General features: G+C 36.3%; 1 protein-coding gene across 1 annotated transcript in view; it reads right to left on the minus strand.

The window, feature by feature from the left end:
- The window catches only part of CCDC40 (coiled-coil domain 40 molecular ruler complex subunit), a 108,418-nt gene that overhangs the window by 84,623 nt on the left and 4,420 nt on the right, over positions 1–19,375 (minus strand). Inside the window, exons 4-7 of the mRNA XM_074224991.1 lie at positions 18,924–18,972; positions 13,564–13,706; positions 9,631–9,714; positions 9,332–9,551 (exon numbers count right to left, since the gene is read on the minus strand). Coding sequence (XP_074081092.1) covers positions 9,332–9,551; positions 9,631–9,714; positions 13,564–13,706; positions 18,924–18,972 — 496 coding nt within the window. The remainder of the gene's footprint in view (positions 1–9,331; positions 9,552–9,630; positions 9,715–13,563; positions 13,707–18,923; positions 18,973–19,375) is intronic.

Raw genomic sequence — 19,375 nt, forward strand, 5'->3', positions numbered from 1 at the left:
TATAATTATACTTAATAAATGTTTTGTTATTTTGTATTTACATAGACAAATATATAAATATAAAATAAGATGCAGTTTCTGTCTCTGAGTAGCTTCTGACCTAATGGGAATGGGGAAAGAAAAATAAGAGAGAGAGAGAGAGAGAGAGAGAGAGAGAGAGAGAGAGAGAGAGAGAGAAAGACAGTATGTGTGTAGATTTGCTAAGAAGAGATCATTAATATATGAGAATTACAGAAAGTTTTATAGAAGAAGTAGCATCTTAACTGGGTTTTGAGGGGAAGTTTTTTTTTTTTTAGTAGAAAAAGGTTTGTCTACTTCCTATTTCAGATGTGGAGTTTAATGGTTACAGGAGGCAAGAAAGGTCAGGGTACACTCAGAGAATCTCAAATATTTTGGTTAGCCTATAATATAGCATGTGTAAAGGGAAGTATACAAAAAAATTTGGACAGATAGGTTAGAAATGCTCAAAAAGGAAAATTATCAATGAGAAAATTGCAGCATAAATAATAAATTGAAGCAAAGCAAATGGATGTTCTTTGTAGATATTTCTATCAAGCTATGATAACCGGATGGTTTGCTGTTCTATTCTAAAGAATGGTTATCTAAAATCACAGCACTCTCTTCTTCTGGATTATATAAGATAAATACTAAAATTATTGCCCTCCATTTTTCCTTTTCATAGAATCTATGATAATTGCCATGCTTCTATACTACCTAACCATTACAATATTACCTTTCATTCTGATAGATTTTTATAATGCCATAAATTTCCAATTTATTTATTATTTGATATTTTAGATTGATTTCTAACTGACATATTGCTTATCATCAGAAACAAGTCTACAAACACATTTAGAATGGATTATTTCTGACAAGGTTTCCTTAAAGCAAATAATATCTTTAATTTCTACAATAATTCCACTACATAGAGAGGATTGTGTTTAACATTTTCTTTTTTTTTATTTTCTTTTTTAATTCTCATTTTGTACAAATGCTTTTTTTTACATTAATAAAATATTCTTGTTTAAGAGTGAACAAAATACTCCTCCCCGCCATGAATATAGACTTGCTTGGGCGATTAAGTAAAGGGGAGAGAAAAAAATTAAAATTAAAAAAAGAATAATAGTAATAATTGTAGGTATGGCCAGGTGGCGCAATGGACGAAGCACCGGCCCTGGAGCCATGAGCATCTGAGCCCACATCCAGCCCCATAGGCCCAACAATCACCCAGCCATGTGACATGCAAGCCACCCGATCCCCACTGCCCTGCAAAAACCTAAAAGAAGCAAAAAAAAAAGACCTAAAATAAAATAAAATAGTAATAATAGTAGGGGTGGCTGGGTGGCAGACAGAGCATTGGCCCTTGAGCCAGGAGCACCTGGGTCCAAATCCGGCCTCAGACACCCAGAGATCACCCTGCTATGTGGCCCCAGGAAGGCTACCCAGCCCCATTTGCCCTGCACCCTCCCCCAAATAATAATAATAATAATAATAATAATAATAATAATAATAATAATAATAATAATAATAATAAAAAATGTGCTTCAGTCTTTGTTCCAACACCAACAACTCTGTCATGGGTGGATCGCATTCTTTATGGTAAGTCCATCGCAAATGTTACTTCCATATTTTTCCAACGTTGCCATTGCTGATCGCAACTCCTTCCTTTCTTATTACTCCACTACCATGTACTATATTTTCTCTCTCCTTTCACTCTGACTCTGCTGTAGGGTCGCTGAGTGGCACAGCAGACAGATCCCTAGTCCCAGGGCCAAGAAGCCCTGAGCCCCCATACCACACCTTAGGCCTAGAATCCACCTGACCCTATGGTCCTGGACAGGCCTTCCAATCCCAGCCCCTTGCAAGAAGTAAAAAAGAAAATGTGTTATATCTGACCACTCTCCCACCATGGTCCATCCTCTCCTCCTTTATTCACATCCCCACCCCTTCCCCCTGCTCACCCCCCCTTCTTACTCCAGATGCCTATACCCCATTGAGTATATATGCTGTTTCCTCTCCTAGCCACCTCTAATGAGAGCAAAGGTTCCCTCATTCCCCCTTGCCTCCCCACTTCCATATCATTGCAATAGCTCATTGTAATAATAAAAAAATCTTATTATATGAAATATCTTGGCCTATTCCCCCTCTCCTTTTTCTTTTTCCCATTCCATTTCCCTTTTTTTATTGACTCCATTTTTACACCATATTTTATCTTCGAATTCAGCTTTCTCCTGTGCTTCAACTATAAAAGCTCCCTCTACCTGCTCTATTAACTGAGGACATTCATATGAGTATTATCAGTGTCATTTTTCTATGCAGGAATACATGCAGTTCATCATCATCAAGTCCGTCATATTTCCCCCCTCTCCTCCAATCTCCATGCTTCACCTGAGTCCTGTATCTGAAGATCAAACCTTCTGTTCAGCTCTGGCCATTCCAAAAGGAACATTTGAAATTCCCCTGGTTCATTGAAAGTCCATCTTTTTCTCTGGAAGAGGACATTCAGCCTTGCTGGATAATTCATTCTTGGCTGCATTCTAAGCTCTTTTGCCTTCCGGTATATTATATTCCAAGCCCTATGAGCTTCCAATGTAGTTGCTGCTAAGTCCTATGTGATCCTGACTACAGCTCCATGATATCTGAACTGTGTCCTTCTGGCTGCTTGTAATATTTTCTCTTTGACTTGGGAGTTCTGGAACTTGGCTATAATATTCTTAGGGGTTGGGTTTTTGGGATCTCTTTCTCTGGGGGATCTGTGGATTCTCTCCATTTCTATTTTGCCCTCTGCTTCTAGGATATCAGGGCAATTTTCCTGTAGTAATTCTTTGAAAATGATGTCAAGGCTCTTTTCCTGATCATGACTTTCAGGTATTCCAATAATTTTTAAATTATCTTTCCTAAGTCTGTTTTCCATATCAGTTGTTTTTTCAATGAGATATTTCACATTTTCTTCTAATTTTTCATTTTTTTTTTTGGTTTTGAAGTATTGATTCCTGATTTCTGGTAAATTCATCAATCTCCCTGAATTCTATTCTTTGTCTGAAGGATTTGTTCTCCTCAGAGAGTTTTCTTATCTCTTTTTCCATCTGGCCAATTTTTCCTTTTAAGGCATTCTTCTCCTCAATAACTTTTTGAACTGTTTTATCCATTTGACCTAAGCTGGTTTTTAGCATGCTATTTTCTTCAGCATTTTTTTGGATCTCCTTGACTAAGCTGCTGACTTCATTTTCATGTTTTTCCTGCATCTCTCTCCTTTCTTTTCCCAGTTTTTCTTCCAACTCCTTCATTTGATTTTCAAAGTCTTTTTTTGAGCTCTGTCATAGCCTGAACCCAACTTCTGTTTTGCTTGGAGTCTTTAGATGCAGGAGCTTGTACCTCCTCATCTTCAGACTGAGTATTTTGATCCTTCTTGGTCTCATATGCAAAATATTTCTCAATGGTCTTCCTCTTATTTCTCTGCTTGCTCATTTCCCCAGCCTGAGCCTGGTTTTGGGATGCTTCCTGAGCTTTTGGGACACTCCCACAAGGGTCTCAGTGTATGAGGCTCTGTCCTCCCTCCTGGTCTGTGAATGACCATAAGCACCCACCTCTGCCACGGGGCTGAGGTGGAGGGGGCCCTGCTGTTCTATTGGGGGGGGCCTAGACTGCTATCAGGATCTGAATGTGGTCAGAGCCCCAGAGTCCTGTTCCAGGGGCAGAGGACAGAGCTGGGCAGTCTCTTTCTCTTCACTCCCCTCCCTCAGCTCAATGGGCTCATGCCCTGGGGGCTCCTGCTTATGGTCTCCCCCTGCTTCTGTTTCCGAGTCTGGGATGCCAAAAGTCCAAGCTGTTCTCTGTGTGCCCTGAAGGCTGGGCTCCACGTTCTCACTCTGGCAGAGGACCCCCGCTGTTCCCCCACTTTGTGCCCGGTGCTCCCCCGGGTTGTAGCTCAGGAGACTCCCCTGCTGCTGTGAGCCGCGGCTGCCAGCGCCCTGGGGCTGCCTCCAGGAGGCTGAAGTTCTTTGGCTCTGGCGGGCCACCCCTCTGGCGGGCTGCCCCTCCAAACCCAGGGGAGCAGAGCGTTTCTGATCTTTTCCAGGTTACCTTGAGTAGGAGAACTGCCTCACTGGGTCCCTTTGTGGGTTCTGTCTCTCGAAAGTTTAGAGTCCTTAGTTTCCACGTTTTATCAGAGATCGCCTAAGACTTGATCCCTTCTTGTCACCATCTTGGCTCTGCCCCATGTTTAACATTTTCATAAATTCATTTAGCAGAGCTTAGTTAAGAAAAGTCCAGAGATAGAAGATTATTGTCTTACTACTGTCAGAACCATTATGAATGCAAGTAGTGGGGAGTCACAGACAGAATCATGCAAGCTTTAACAGCCACTACTTATTTTTTTAGGGTTTTTTTTCAAGGCAATGGGGTGAAGTGACTTGCCCAAGGCCACATAGCTAGGTAATTATTAAGTGTCTGAGGCCGGATTTGAACTCAGGTATTCCTGACTCCAGGGCCACTGCTCTATGCACTGCTCCACCTAGCTGCCCCATGTTAGAACCATTATGGAAAGCAACCTGGAATTATGTAACTAAAGGAGTGAATATGTCCATATCCTTTGACCAGAAATTCCATTATGAAGTTTATCTTCCCAGGAGGCCATTGAAAAGAAGAAGGTCCTCAAGCACACCAAAATATTTTTAAGCAGTACTTTTTGTGATAGTAAAGAATTGGAAACAAAGTAAGATGCCTTTCAGTTGGGTAACGTCTAAATAAATTACATTATGTGGGGTGGCTAGTTGGAGCAGTGCATAGAGCATTGGCCCTGGAGTCAGGGGTACCCGGGTTCAAATCCGGTCTCAGACACTTAATAATTACCTAGCTGTGTAGCCTTGGGCAAGCCACTTAACCCCATTTGCCTTGCAAAAACCAAAAAAAAATTTAAAAATAAAAAATAAATAAATTATGTTACGTGACTATAATGGAACTTTTAATGTTATAATGGAATATTACTGCGAAATGACAAATATGATGAATCTAGAGAAACAGAAAGAGATTTATATGAATTGAAGAAGTCTGAAGTAAGCAAGGCCAAGAAAAACTATACGGATGACTAAAACAATGTAAATTGAAAAGATCACACAGAAATCAAAACTGAATCTTGTAAAATTATAAAAAATAATGATGATAAAATTTGTCCTTTTTTTCCCCAAAGAAGAATATAATATCAGGGGAAGGTGATATCATGACAAGCACATGAATTGGATTTGATTTTATTGCCAAGTCACCAGCCTCATTTTCTCCTCCAGAGCCATTTAGGTCCAGAGACCAGATATGAATCAGGATGATTGGAGATGGTCCTGGATGTGAAACAATCAGGATTAAATGATTTGCCCAATGTCACACAGCTAGTAAGTATCAGGTATTTGAGGCTGGATCCAAACTCCCATCCTCCTAACTCTATGGCTAGTGTCCACCCTGCCACCTAACTCTGAAGACATTCTGACTTAACCCTTTTGAAAAGGTGAGAGGTCCACAAGTATTATACATTCTACATATTTTCAAACTTTTTTATTGTTGTATTGATGAATTATGGTAACTTCTTTCTTTTTCTCCTTTTTGTCTTTAAAAATACTGATTTTCATATGGGATATGGTCCCAATTTGTTCGGTAATTGGCAGGTATTGCTTAATTAAATTGATATGCTCTATCTGTAACATATTAATGAATTGATTAGCAGGTATTTGCTGTAAGCCTGAAATCCTAGAATGTGGTTAGTTTTAATAATATGTGTAAAGGATAAATGATATGTAACTATTAGGGAGACATGAGAAAATTAATAAATTTTAAGCTCTAAGTTTGTTTAGTGAAATTTTGCTATTTGAGATAAAAAAAATCCTGGGACTATAATTTACTCTTGTTTTGAGTTTTTTGCTACCTGAATTGTCATAAAGTCAAAAGTAAAAAGATTTCTTAACAGGAAATTTCCCCCATCTAGTTAATCCTGAGTCTTGCTTTTAATGTCCTATAACTATATGATTGTCACACATGACTCATATACATTATGGTATATGATAGGTAGGTAAGTCTGTGCCCTTAAAGGGATGAGTTTTGATATTGTTAAAAACTATATCCCTCCTTTTTCTTTCATAGTAAATTTCTGTAATAGGGCAGGTTAGCCGTAGACATTTTAAAAGTACAATATTAAATCTATTAATAGATTGATGCTGGAACAACTCTGAGTTACTATAATAGAATGCAAGTACAAAAGATTTTACAATTTTTATTTGCATTTATGGTCAAATTATAAGGATAATAGCCTTCAAAGGGTAAATTAGACCATGTAGTAAGACAGAGATGTAATATAAAAGCTTTCTAAATAAATGGAGTAATAAGTTTAGAGAAATTAATAGGATTAACTTCTTTTATGTTTTTCCTTTCTTTCTCAAGGTTTTTTCTTTCCCCTTAGTTCTAATTCTTCTTCTTCTTCTTTTTTTTTTTTTAGGTTTTTTGCAAGGCAAATGGGGTTAAGTGGCTTGCCCAAGACCACACAGCTAGGTAATTATTAAGTGTCTGAGACCAGATTTGAACCCAGGTACTCCTGACTCCAAGGCTGGTGCTTTATCCACTACGCCACCTAGCCGCCCCTCTAATTCTTCTTTTACAACATCACTAATATGAATATATCTTAAACAAATCTGTACAGATACAATTTTTACCAGACAGTTCACTGCTATGGGAAGTGGGGAGGGAAGTAAGGGTGGTAGAAAAAAGTGGAACTTATAAATTTGCAGATGGATGACTGTTGAAAAACTACCTTTACATGTAAATGGAAAAAATAAATTAAAATTTCAATTAAAAATAAATTAATTGGATTAGACTGTTTTCTCTAATAATTATAAACACATATATGTGTGTGTGTGTGTGTGTGTGTGTGTGTGTGTGTGTGTATGTGTGATTGGTTTCTAAATGTATCTAAGATGGAAATTTAGGTTTTGAGTATGTTTTTGTAATCAGTTCTCAAAATTGGGTTAAGGACTTACACATAAAATTGTATTGATAATTGTAAAGGAAGTAAAATTATTTTTCCCATTTTTAAACTGATTAATTTTTAAAAGACAGAAAAATTCTTTTTGCAAAAAGTTAGGCTATAAATTTTTTAAAAGTTTCTTATATCAGGTAAAGTGAAGAAAGAAACATAAACTGAAATTATCTGAATCATTAGGTTTGGAGAACCAAATTTAAGAGATTATTCTAACTTGTATTAAGTCTTTAGGAGATTTTAGCAGAATTATCTAGGAATCTGTACAAATGATTTGGAATTAGAGAATCAGAGCTCCTTTTAGAGTTGTCCTGAGAATGAAGTCTATTCCAGAATACTAGCTCTGTGATCCTGGGTAGCACTGTTGATATAGCAGAGGAATCTGACTTCAAATCCAGCCTCAGACACTACTAGCTATGTGACCCTTATTACTTATCAAGCAAAGATATTTCATGACCAGATGACTACCAGAGACATCTCGATCTCAGAATGTGCTGATTAATTGGACATTGCAAGTAGGTTACTAGGATACAAAAAGATTTGACATTGGTGAATATTAATGATCACTATTGTATTGCTCTGGCTTTTTGTTTCATGTTATCTATGATTATATTTAAGTTTTCTTAATTACCTCAATGATATGTAAACCTTCCCTCTCAGAATCAACCTATTGTAAATCCCCTAAGTAGTTTGATCTGTAACCTCACTTATGTAAGTCTGATTATATGGAATTCTGCATATGTATGTTATATGTAATTCTGAATTTATGGAAAAAGTTTATAGATTTGGCTTATAGATAAGTAATCCAATGGGGGAATGAACTGCCCTCTCCACATGAATTAAAAGGGGGAAATTGAAGGAATTGAGGGAATTGGAGCAGCAAAGGGTTAATTGTAGGAATTGAGTGAACTACACTGACTCCATTTTGTGACAATTCTGTGACTAGTTCTGTTTCCTTTCTAGTTCATATTATTTCTATTCCATATTAGTATAATGTATTATCTGAGCTTACTCTTGGATGGCTGGGAAGTTGGAACACCACTGTGTGCTGCTTAGAGACTTTTGATTAAGGACCTATGTTATGCTAATCAAAAACCCAGTCAGACTCAAAGATTGATGCAAAAAAAAAAAAAACAAAAAACCATTGTACAACTCAAACAACCCATATGTCTTCTTTTAAAACTGGTCCCATATTGATCAATCTTTTTCTCAATTCAAGGAATTGCACCTGTTGCTTTCCCCCTCTCAAATTATAAAGTCCCTAATCTTTCTTCCATTTAGACATCAGAAACCTGGTGGTTTCCATTAAATTAAATGGACTTACTTGTTTTTAATGTATAAAAATGTCTCTCTTCCTATATTTGGAGGACTGGTGCCAAAACTGAGGAAAGTGACGGGTCTTTATTTGTTGGGCAATTGACATGATTATGCTTAGAATAATAATTATGCTTAGAAGTTTGACCTTTTATTTCTGGAATTAGTTGATATTTAGTATGTTCTATATTTTGTAATAAGTGATGGAATATTGTTTCTTCCCTGTTCCTTTACTATTTGAGTAACTGGAAAAACTAAAGTCTCTACTCTAAGATGTAAGCATAGCAATGGGTGGGGAAAGAAGAAAGGACTGGTAGGGAATGTTAGCCACCAGGAAAGGACTCTAAAAATAGTTTTGTTTTTCCTCTTACACTGGGAAGATGTCCATGAAAAATAAGAGGAATCTATAGAGGCTTGCTAATCTGAAAACCTGACAAGGTGGTGGTCAAGCTATAGAACTATGAAGAGAGACAATAAGGAGGAGAACAAGCTGCTAACTTTGGACCTTTTCCTATCTTGAGTAGCATAGAGTAAAAAAACAAAATAAAACTCCAAACAAATCAGTATTTATAGGAAAGGATCCTCATAATCAGGACTTTATGTGCCTAGGATTATTGAGGCATTCACTTCTGTTTGGTTTCCATTAATAGAGGCAGCTGGGTAGCTTTGTTGATACAGCAGAGGAAGATCTGACTTCAAATCCAACCTCACACACTACTAGCTATATGACCTTGGGCAAATCCTTTAACCTCTCCCTCAGTTTCCTCAACTATAAAATGGGGATAATAAGAACACCTATCTCACTGGGTTGTTGTGAGAATACATGGAACAGTATTTATATTATTACAGTGTCTGGTCCAAAGTGGGTGCTACTGTGAATAGTATGCTTTCAAGTCTCTGTGTACTAGGGGAGAATCATGCATGCATTTTCCCAGATCTCATGGACCCTTTGGCCCTTGCACTATAAATTGAAAAAAAAGTAAAAAAGATATTGTTGTTTACTTTTGTTCCGCTCCTCCTTGGTAGTTGTAATGACTTTGTTGTAGTTGGCTCTTGTGTTTCGGAGTTCTTCCTCTGTCTGCCTCCTCTCAGTCTCAAGGATAGAATATAGATCATGGTTCTTCTCCAGTTCCATCTGTAGCTGGGCCAAATGCTGCTGTACACCATAGAGTTGTACACCAAGTTCCTCCCTTTGCATTTTTCCATGCTTTGTAGCCACAGTCTATAGAGAAGAGAAGGAAGTCAGTGCCACCAATATTGGACAAAATCTGTGTGCTTGACCAAGTAAACTGATACTGTACCAGTTCACGGATCTCCAGTGTCAGCTTATCTATCTGCTTCTGTAGATAATTCCTCAGTGCAGACTGGAATCTTTTCATCAGGGGCTGAAATAAAGGAAAACCAATGTCTTTACTCCCCAGAATCCAGTGGTAGGAAATAAAAATGTGTTTTATACATTTGGTTTTTATCATTGTGTAATTCACATGTGCATGGATGAATGTATGCATGAGGAAGCATTTATTAAACCTTCTACTATTAGAAACAAATATCTGGAGCATGTTTCCATGACCCCAATTAGTTGATCATTCAATGGTATAAACAACGTAGCAAAGAATTTCCCCATAAATTCAACACAAAGTTTGAAAAAGTCCCTAATCTGAAAAGAATATGGATCTTTGAGTTATTAAATGAAAGCAGGTGACACCTCAGAGGAAACATCTTATGATTGGCTGAAAGAATCAGTACATTTCTGTTTCTATGTATGAAAATAGCACTGAGCTCAGAGGTGAGAGTCAACTAGTAGAACAACCCATCACTGGAGGACACTAAGTTCTATAAGTAAGGATTCTAGCTAGACTGTTGACAATCACTGGCAGTGGTAGCAATGATATTGGTGATGGTGATGGTGGGAGGGAGTGGGTGGGGTCATTTCTCTCTATTTCTATCTTCTTTCTCTGTCCCTGTATTTTTGTTTCTGTCTCTGGCTCTCTGACTCTCTCTGATTCTGTCTCTTTGCATTTTCCATCTCTGTTTCTCCTTTCTTCTTCCCAATGAACATGTTATTGGAGACGCTAAACCATAGCAGATGCATACCACTGGAAACAGAGAAAGAAACATTGAGAATAATAATGGACAGATACAGACAAATTCATAAGGATTGTCACCCAGGGGAGGAAATAGTTTCAAGGAATAAAATCCCTTTTGGTGAAGAGAATGCCAGTGATGGACCCTAGAAAGGCATCAGTTCCTGGGCTCCATCAAATAACTACATCTAAAGGGAATTCCCTGGGACCTCCATAAAGAAGACAATGACTTACATGCTAAGATTTTTGAGATATTCCTTTGCATACCATGATCCCTATATACAAATCCCAATGCCTTTGCACTTTAAGATTGCATCTATTCAGCAGGAAATGATTATAATAATCTGCTTTTTGATAAACCCAAAGAGTCCAGCTTCTGAGATAAGAACTCTCTCTTCAATAAAAACTGTTGGGAAAATTGGAAGTTAGTAGGGTAGAAACTTGGATTAGACCAACATCTCATACCCTATACCAAGATAAGATCAAAATGGGTACAGAAAAGACAATTATTATGAGCAAACTAGGAATTTACTTGTCAGATTTATGGAAAAGGAAGCAGTTTATGACTAAGGAAGAAATGAGAAAATCATTAAAAACAAATTAGGTAATTTTGAATACATTAAATTAAAAAGCTTTAGCAGAAACAAAACCACTATAACCAAGATCAGAAGAAATGTAGTAAATGGGAAACAATTTTTACAATCAGTATTTCTGACAAAGGACTCATTTCTAAAATATATAGAGAGAACTGAGTGAAATTTATTAAAAAAAACAAACCATTCTCCAATTGACAAATGGTCAAAGGTTATGCAAAGGTCTATTTACAGATGAGAAAATCAAAGCTATCCATAGTCATTAGAAAAATTGCTCTAAATCATTACTGATTAGAAAAATGCAGATTAAGACAGCTCTGAGGTACCATCTCACACCTCTCAGACTGGCCAATATGACCAGAAAGGACAATGATAAATGTTGGAAGGGATGTGGGAAATACATTGTTGGTGGAGCTGTGAACTCATTTGGAATCAGCAATTTGGAATTATACCCAAAGGGCAAAAAAAAATGTTTAATACCACTACTGGGTCTATACCCTGAAGAGATCATGCTGAAGGGTAAAAACATCATTTGTACAAAAATATTCATAGCAGCCCTGTTTGTGGTAGGAAAGAATTGGGAATCAAGTGAATGTTCATCAATTGGGGAATAGTTAAACAAATTGTGGTATATGTATGTTATGGAACAGTATTGTTCTATTAGAAACTAAGAGGAATGGGAATTCAGAGAAGCCTGGAAATATTAGCATGAACTGATGATGAGAGAGAGATGAGCAGAATAAAAAGAACACTGTACATCCTAATGGCAACATGGGGGTATCGATCAAACTTTTTTTCCCAAAGATTTTATTTATTTTGAGTTTTACAATTTTTCCCCTAATCTTGCTTCCCTCCCTCCACCCCCCACAGAAGGCAATTTGCTAGTCTTTACATTGTTTCCATGGTATACACCATTCCAAATTGAATGTGATGAGAGATAAATCATATCCTTAAGGAAGAAAAATAAAGTATAAGAGATAGCAAAATTACATAATAAAATAACGGGTTTTTTCCTAAATTAAAGGTAATAGTCTTTGGTCTTTGTTCAAACTCCACAATTCTTTCTCTGGATATAGATGGTATTCTCCATTGCAGATAGCCCAAAATTGTCCCTGATTGTTATTGATGTTATCACCCCCATGTTGCTTATAGCTTGTACAATGCTTTTCTGGTTCTGCTCATCTCGCTCAGCACCAGTTCATGCAAATCCCTCCAGGCTTCCCTGAATTCCCATCCCTCCTGGTTTCTAATGGTGATGATCAATCTTAGTGGACTAGCTCATTCCATCAATGCAATAAGCAAGTACAATTTTAGAGTACCTATGACAGAGAATACCATCTATACCCAGAGAAAGAACTGGTGTTTAAACAAAGACCAAAGTTATTATATCTTCATTTTTTAATAAAAAAGTGTCTTATGTACTACATACTTTTGCTATCTCTAATATTTTATTTTTCTCCTCAAGGATATGATTTCTCACCCAACACATTCAATTTTGGACCACATATAGCAATGGAAACAATGTAAAGATTACCAGACTGCCTTCTGTAGGGAGATGAGGGAGCCAAGGGAGGGCAGAGGAAAGATTGTAAAATTCAAAATCTTACAGAAAATGATGGGTAGAAAGTACTACTGTATGTAATTGGAAAACAAATAAAATATTAATTTAAAAAATTGCATCTACTCCTCTCTAGGGACCTTGTATTGTACAAGAGGAGAATGTCCTCCCAAATTATGGGGTAGCAGTGTATTTTGTATCAATCATTCTTACCATGCCATCTTAGCAAATACCCTTTTCTAAAACTTAATTGAGGTCTGGTTGACTGATCTTACTGGGAAGTACAGTGGGTAGAGACTCATGAATGACAGAATTAAAAACCTAACCCCTAAAAGTTAACCCTAGAATTATGAAGAGAATAGTAATCAGTTAAAACTCTAAGAAGTGAATTAACCAAGATGAGTTGAAGTTGGGAGAGGCACTACACTATATATACATATCATAAAAAAACAATATTAGTTAATGGAAACAAAGGTCTTGGTTTTGGAAAAGGTACAAATTATTAAAGATCTTTGCAAAGTTTGACTATGGAAGCAGGCACATCACCTTTGGGCACTTTTGCAAGCTTTTCATAATTCCCCATTTCTCCCTATTAGTCTGAGAAACAATCTATTCATTTGGCTTACATGTAATATGTTCATCTTAGGCACATACATAACCATTTTAGAAAAAGTCAACTATGCTATACATTATGAGAAATAAAAGAAAATCTATCAGGAATTGTCCTGGTTCTTAAGAAGGGGTGGGGAAATAAGAAATGCATTGTTCAGTTAAAATATATGACAATAAATGTTAAATACTAAATGAATGTCACAGACAGGTGTGGTAAGAAATTAGAGGAGGGAAAGGTAACATTAGACTAGGATGGTCAAGGAAAAAGGAGTTGGCTGAGTAGAGGGAGAAAATACAGCTGTTAATCAAAGCTTAACCCAATTATTTCTCAACCCATGTTCAGCTATAAATGCTTATGCCAAAAGTAAAATTTAAGAATCTTCTTACATGATCTGGATCCAAAACCACTAACTGAGTTTCTTCTTCCACCTCCTCACTTATCCCTGATTCTGATATATGATCCATACCAATTTCACTAGAAGGGCTCAAAAGAGTATCCAACAGTGGATTAACTTCTCTGGTGCTAATTCCTATTGGGATTGAGAGAGGTAAAGGAAAAAAGAAATGAGAAATGTCAGATAGGATAACAAGAATAATCACTTCAAAGTCAATATAATCAATAGTTTAAGAGCTCTCCTGATAGCAGAAACAAACAAGAGAAGTCTCAATTAAACACATTCTCTAGAAATCTAATGCAGTATCGTAGACTATGAAATAGACTTTACTATATATAAATATGTATCTATGTCACTATTTATTCTATGATCCAGTTTTTAAAGATTGCCACTAACATAGTGGTTCTTGGTCCACTACTAGTTGTGGTAGGACAAAGATGTGATTTATGTATACATTTACATTCACATATGACAAGATCTATAATGAACAAGTAGACAATCTCTCTTTTAATCTAGGGTCTTCCCAAATCAGCTTCTCCATAATATTCAGCTCTCTTGATTTTGGATTTGGGAGAATTCATCTTCAGGATTTTAAGGTTTCATGAGAAATTCAATGAAGTAAAATTGCTAGCTGTTTCATTAGGCCAAACATCCCCACTTCATTTAACCTATCTCATGGGCATAATCTGAAGGCTCTTACCATCCTGGTCAGCTCCTTCTGAATGATCTCTAGTTCATAAATGTCATTTCTAAAAGGTGGTATCTAGAATACAGTATTCTAAATTTGTTCAGAAAAATAAGTGTGACAGAACTGCCATTTCCCTAGTTTCAGAAACCAAGGTCTTTCTTAATGAAATCTAAGAATTCCTTGGTTTTTACTGTTATCCTATCAAACTGTCAAAATAATATCCAATATGCAGCACACTAAAACTCTCAGATCTCCCTTTTCCAGAAGAACTGCCTTTGAGCCACATCTCTCTTTATGTGATACATGTGAAATCAGTGTCTTGAAAAGCAAATACAAGAAGTTGCCTTCATTAATGCTGCATTTTGTTTTATTGGCTTCATCCCAATGTTCTAGACAATTAAGATGAAGTGTGTTAGCTATTCTTTCTATCTCTGCATAGTCTTCACGTTGAATAAATATACTATCTTTTCATTTATCCAAGTCATTGGCATAGATGTAAATTGCATAGGATGAAGAAAAAGATCCATAGGGTAACTCCATTAAAGATTTTTCCCTAAAACGACATCCAGTGTCAACTAATGATTAGCTTTTGGGTTCACTCATTCAGCCTCCTAATTAGTATCCCTGCTTCAAATCTGTACCCCCTCCACTTCATCCTTTATGCAGCTACCAAAATTGTTTTTCTTTTAAGGTGCAAATATGACTATGTTAATAAATCCTTTTTAATAAATTCCAATGTTTCCTTCTTAAATATAAACTTTTGTTTGACATTTAAAACTTTTCCAACTTTCATATACTTTATGTATTCCATAATCCAATTATACTGACTGAGTTACTATTACTTACATATGGTGCTACATATCTCTGTTCCTCTGTGGTGGCTAAACCCCTAGACAAATATATTCTCTTTCCCCTTACCTCAGCCTTTTGGAATCTCTGATTTTCTTCAAGAATCAGTACAAATAATTCTCTCTGCATGGGGCTTTTTCAGGTTCCCTTATTCCTGCATACACACACACACACACACACACACACACACACACACACACGTGTGTGTGTGTATGTGTGTGTATATTCATGCATATGGGTATATACATGACTTCCCAGTTGAAATGTAAGCTCCAAAAAGACAGTCTATTTCATATCTTTCTCTTCATCTATAGTACTTAACACTGTGTCTGGCACCAAGTAGATACTTAATAAAAATACTTGCTTGCCTAACTGGTTTGACTAGTTCTAAATTCACTTCACTGTACTTTCACCTAGTCCAAAATTTTCCATTTTATCCACAAAAATAGTTTAAAAGATTATGGGCTCATTTTATTGTGGACCATCACATGTTTTTTATTAAATACAACATCATAAGAATAACTTGCATAAAAATAAATACAAAAGACCACTTTCATCAACAATGCCTGTAAACAAAATTTCTCTATTTTTTTTTCTTGAGTTGGATAGTGTCTCTCTGGGAGCCAAGCTGGAATAAGAAACAGCTTTCTAAGTCTAACATCAGCAAATGAGCTGAAGAATGAAATGAGGCACTAGTATTATATTCTTCCTAGTTCCTGAAACCTAGCAAGGTTGCTCAAAATATTTTATAATCTGTACAATGGGGATAATCAGTAGTACAAATTATACAAGGATATTGTAAGGATTAAACGAGAGTGTTAATTCATATAAAGCACTTGATAAACCATAAAGTATTTTATAAATTCAGCTATTATAAATATAGTAAAAAGATTATGTTAAAAAAAATCTGACCACTTGTAGAGAATTTTATGCTTTGCAAAATACTACATATGTTATCTCCTTTGGTCCTCACAACAACCATGTGAAGTAATCTGTCACTTAACCCTGATAGTCTTGCATCCAGGGCCATCTTCAATTGTCCTGATTCAAATCTGACCATTAGACCCAATTGATATATTGGTCAGATCATTGGCTCATCAGACCTAATATCAGAATTAATAATAAATAAGAATAGTAATGAGAAAAATATTGTGTGTAAGAAGATTTAACCCTAAATTAATCTATTGAAAAATGAGAAAAGAATAATAATACCAACTGTCATAATTTCACCCCCAAATTAAATCAATTGCTTCAACAAAGAGACCCAAAGAAAAAAGTCATAATCAGCAAACATTTGACTTGTCAAATGGAGAGAAATGGTAACCAAAGACAATGCTGGCTAGGAATATAAACTTATCTATGAAATTCTTACAAATAAAAATGAAAAATATCATTTCAAAAAGTAGTAGGACATGGGCAGCTAGGTGGCACAATGAATAGAGCACCAGCCCTGGAGGAAGGAGGATCTGAGTTCAAATCTGACCTCAGACACTTAATAATTACTTAACTGTGTAATTTTGGACAAGTTACTTAACTCCATGACCTTGCAAAAACAAAACAAAAAAATAGTAGGATACATATATGGCAATACCAGTTTAAAAAAAAACTTGGCAAGAACTCCAACTACTATATTTCCCCACATGTATAAGAGGCACCTTTTTAGAAAAATTTGAGATCTAAAAACTGGGAACATCCCATATGGTAGTTGTAGATTTTTGTGTTCAATATTGTATATTTTTTATTTGTATTTCCCACTTTTTCACAATTATTGTCTTTGTGCTCATTGTTTTGCATTTGTTACTGGTATATTAGGTTATGGTTTGCCATGTTCTGCCCAGAAATGGCTCAGAAAAGATTTTTTGTACAGTACTGAATTCAATTTCAAAGTGATCCAGTCTGCAAAGTGAATGGAAATCATGATGCTGAATGTTAGTTTAGTCCTCCTGCAACTGAGAAAACAATCCAAGACTGGCTATGGGAAGAAAAGCCCTACTGAAAATGCCATGGCAGAAGAAGGCCATGAGAGGCAAGTCAGCCAAATGGCCTGAGTTAGAGAGGGAATTGAAGACAGGGATTGAAGAGCAAATGTTAGTTAGGAATTCCTGTGTCCACAAAGATGGTTGAGTTTGAGTCAGGAAGAATTACTGATGAAGAAGAAGTGACTGATTTCAAAGGACAGAATCGGTGCTTCAGGTTTATGAAACAGAATGGACTAAACATGCGTAAACATACCGACATGCCCAAAAAGATGCCTGATGAGCAGAAGGTCCTTGAATTTCATGATGAATAAAACTTGAGTTCAATAACTTTATATAATACAATTTTTTAAAATTTCAGACACCCAAATTAAGGTGAGTCTTATACATGGGGAAATACAGTAAGCAAATCATGCCAAAGTAATTAAAGGATAAAAACAGAAGAAAACTATGAACAGAAGAAAATAGAAAAGGTGTGTAAAAACTTACAAGTAATAGTTTTGTTCACTCACTCAAATAAGGACCCTACAAGTGCCTGAGGCACTAGAAGAAATGGTACTAAAGAGTACAAAGACAGATCAAGAATATCAGTCAGTAAGGATTTATTAAGTACTTATCATGGGTCAAGCATTGTGATAGGTTCTGAAGATAGAAATGTAAAGAATTTTACTTGTGGATGATATTTTATTAAGACATATTATCAAGACCAAAGATATTAGAGAGTCTCCTGGAAGAGGTTTGTAGTTGTACAAAAGAGTTTGACCTATCCATCTAAGAAAGATCAAATAGATGAAAAATGTTTATTGCTCAGATTTTAACATATCTATGAAGGAACACCACGTAGAGCTTGTCTAATAGTATACAGATCCAAGACAATACATTTGAAAAGGAAGAAAAAAGCCAACTGAATTGCTTTTCATGATATTAAAAGGTACTTTTACTCACTCCAAGCTTTCTCTAATATCAGAGACCCATCTTTTTCCATATAAACATTTTCCTCAGGTTACTATTTGACAGAGCAGCTTGGAACATCACTGTCACTGAAGAAAGATGAACATCATACAGAAGGCAATGGAAAGGTACAGGGCAGATGTAAGCAGCTGGCAACATGAGGGGTTCCAAAGAAGAGTAGAAGTAAAGGATGTCATCAAAAGATTGCATGATAGAAAGAAAAAATGGGCTGACTATATGGTGAGAGTAAGGGATGATAGGTAGACAGTCAAAGCATTCTGCTGTGACCCTTGTAATTTTGGGAGGAAAAGCAAAGGTCCTTCACATGTTAGTTGAACCCCTTTAATTCAGATAAGAATCTCAAAGAATCACTGGAAGGAAGAGACAAATTGAGTATTTTCAGCATCTAGATGGTTTGGACCTGGTCTAGAGTAAGGAAGACCTAAATTCAAATTTGAGCAAATTTGAGCTGTTGGACCCTGAGCAAGTTAATCTCTATTTGCCTCTCTTTCCTCATGTGCAAATAAAAATAATAACAACACCCAACTCTCAGAATTGTTAAAAGAATTAAATGAGATCATGTTTGTGTGACACTTAGCAAAGTGTCTGACACAAGGCAGATGCTTAATAAATGCTTATTTCCTTCCTTTCTACCTTTTAAATCCACATGGAATATATTGCAGCTCCTCAGCTCCTCACTCTGCTATGTTGCTTGAATTCCTTTTTTTTTTTTTTTGAGTAGGTCTGGCTCCCTTACAACCTTTCATTCCACTACTTTACTGGAATGCTTCCCAATATGTTTAAATTTCATTTTAACGTGATCAAGAGGTTCAAAATATTGGCCAAGGATGGTTAATAAAGGATACTGCTAATATCAGTCATTGTTACCTGATTGTTCCTGGTCCGATGCCATCTCGTTGTAGAAGTCCTCAATTTCCTGAAAGAGAAATAAGTCTTCTAATCATGGGTTTACAGGAAATCTTTCGATATTATCACCTCTTTATTATGGAAAAAGACTTGGACTTTGAATGAAGAGATACAGGTACATATGCCAGCTTTGACATTTAATAACTTGGTGATTATGGGTAAGACATCTCATCTTGCTGTCTCAGTTCCCTTTTTTGCAAAATAGGGACAAGAATGCTTATATAAGGCACAGTGGAGAGAATGCTATACTTAGAGTCAGGGAGATATGAATTCCAATCCTGCCTTTGACATTTACTGGCTCCGTTAGTCATTTAATTCTTAGAGCCTCAGACAACTCTCTGCATTAAGGAGAAAGGAATTCCCACACTGATAAAAATTGCAGGTCCTTGACTAACATATTGGGCTATCGGGGC

This window comes from Macrotis lagotis, chromosome 2 (assembly GCF_037893015.1).
Source record: "Macrotis lagotis isolate mMagLag1 chromosome 2, bilby.v1.9.chrom.fasta, whole genome shotgun sequence".
NCBI lineage: Eukaryota > Metazoa > Chordata > Mammalia > Peramelemorphia > Peramelidae > Macrotis > Macrotis lagotis.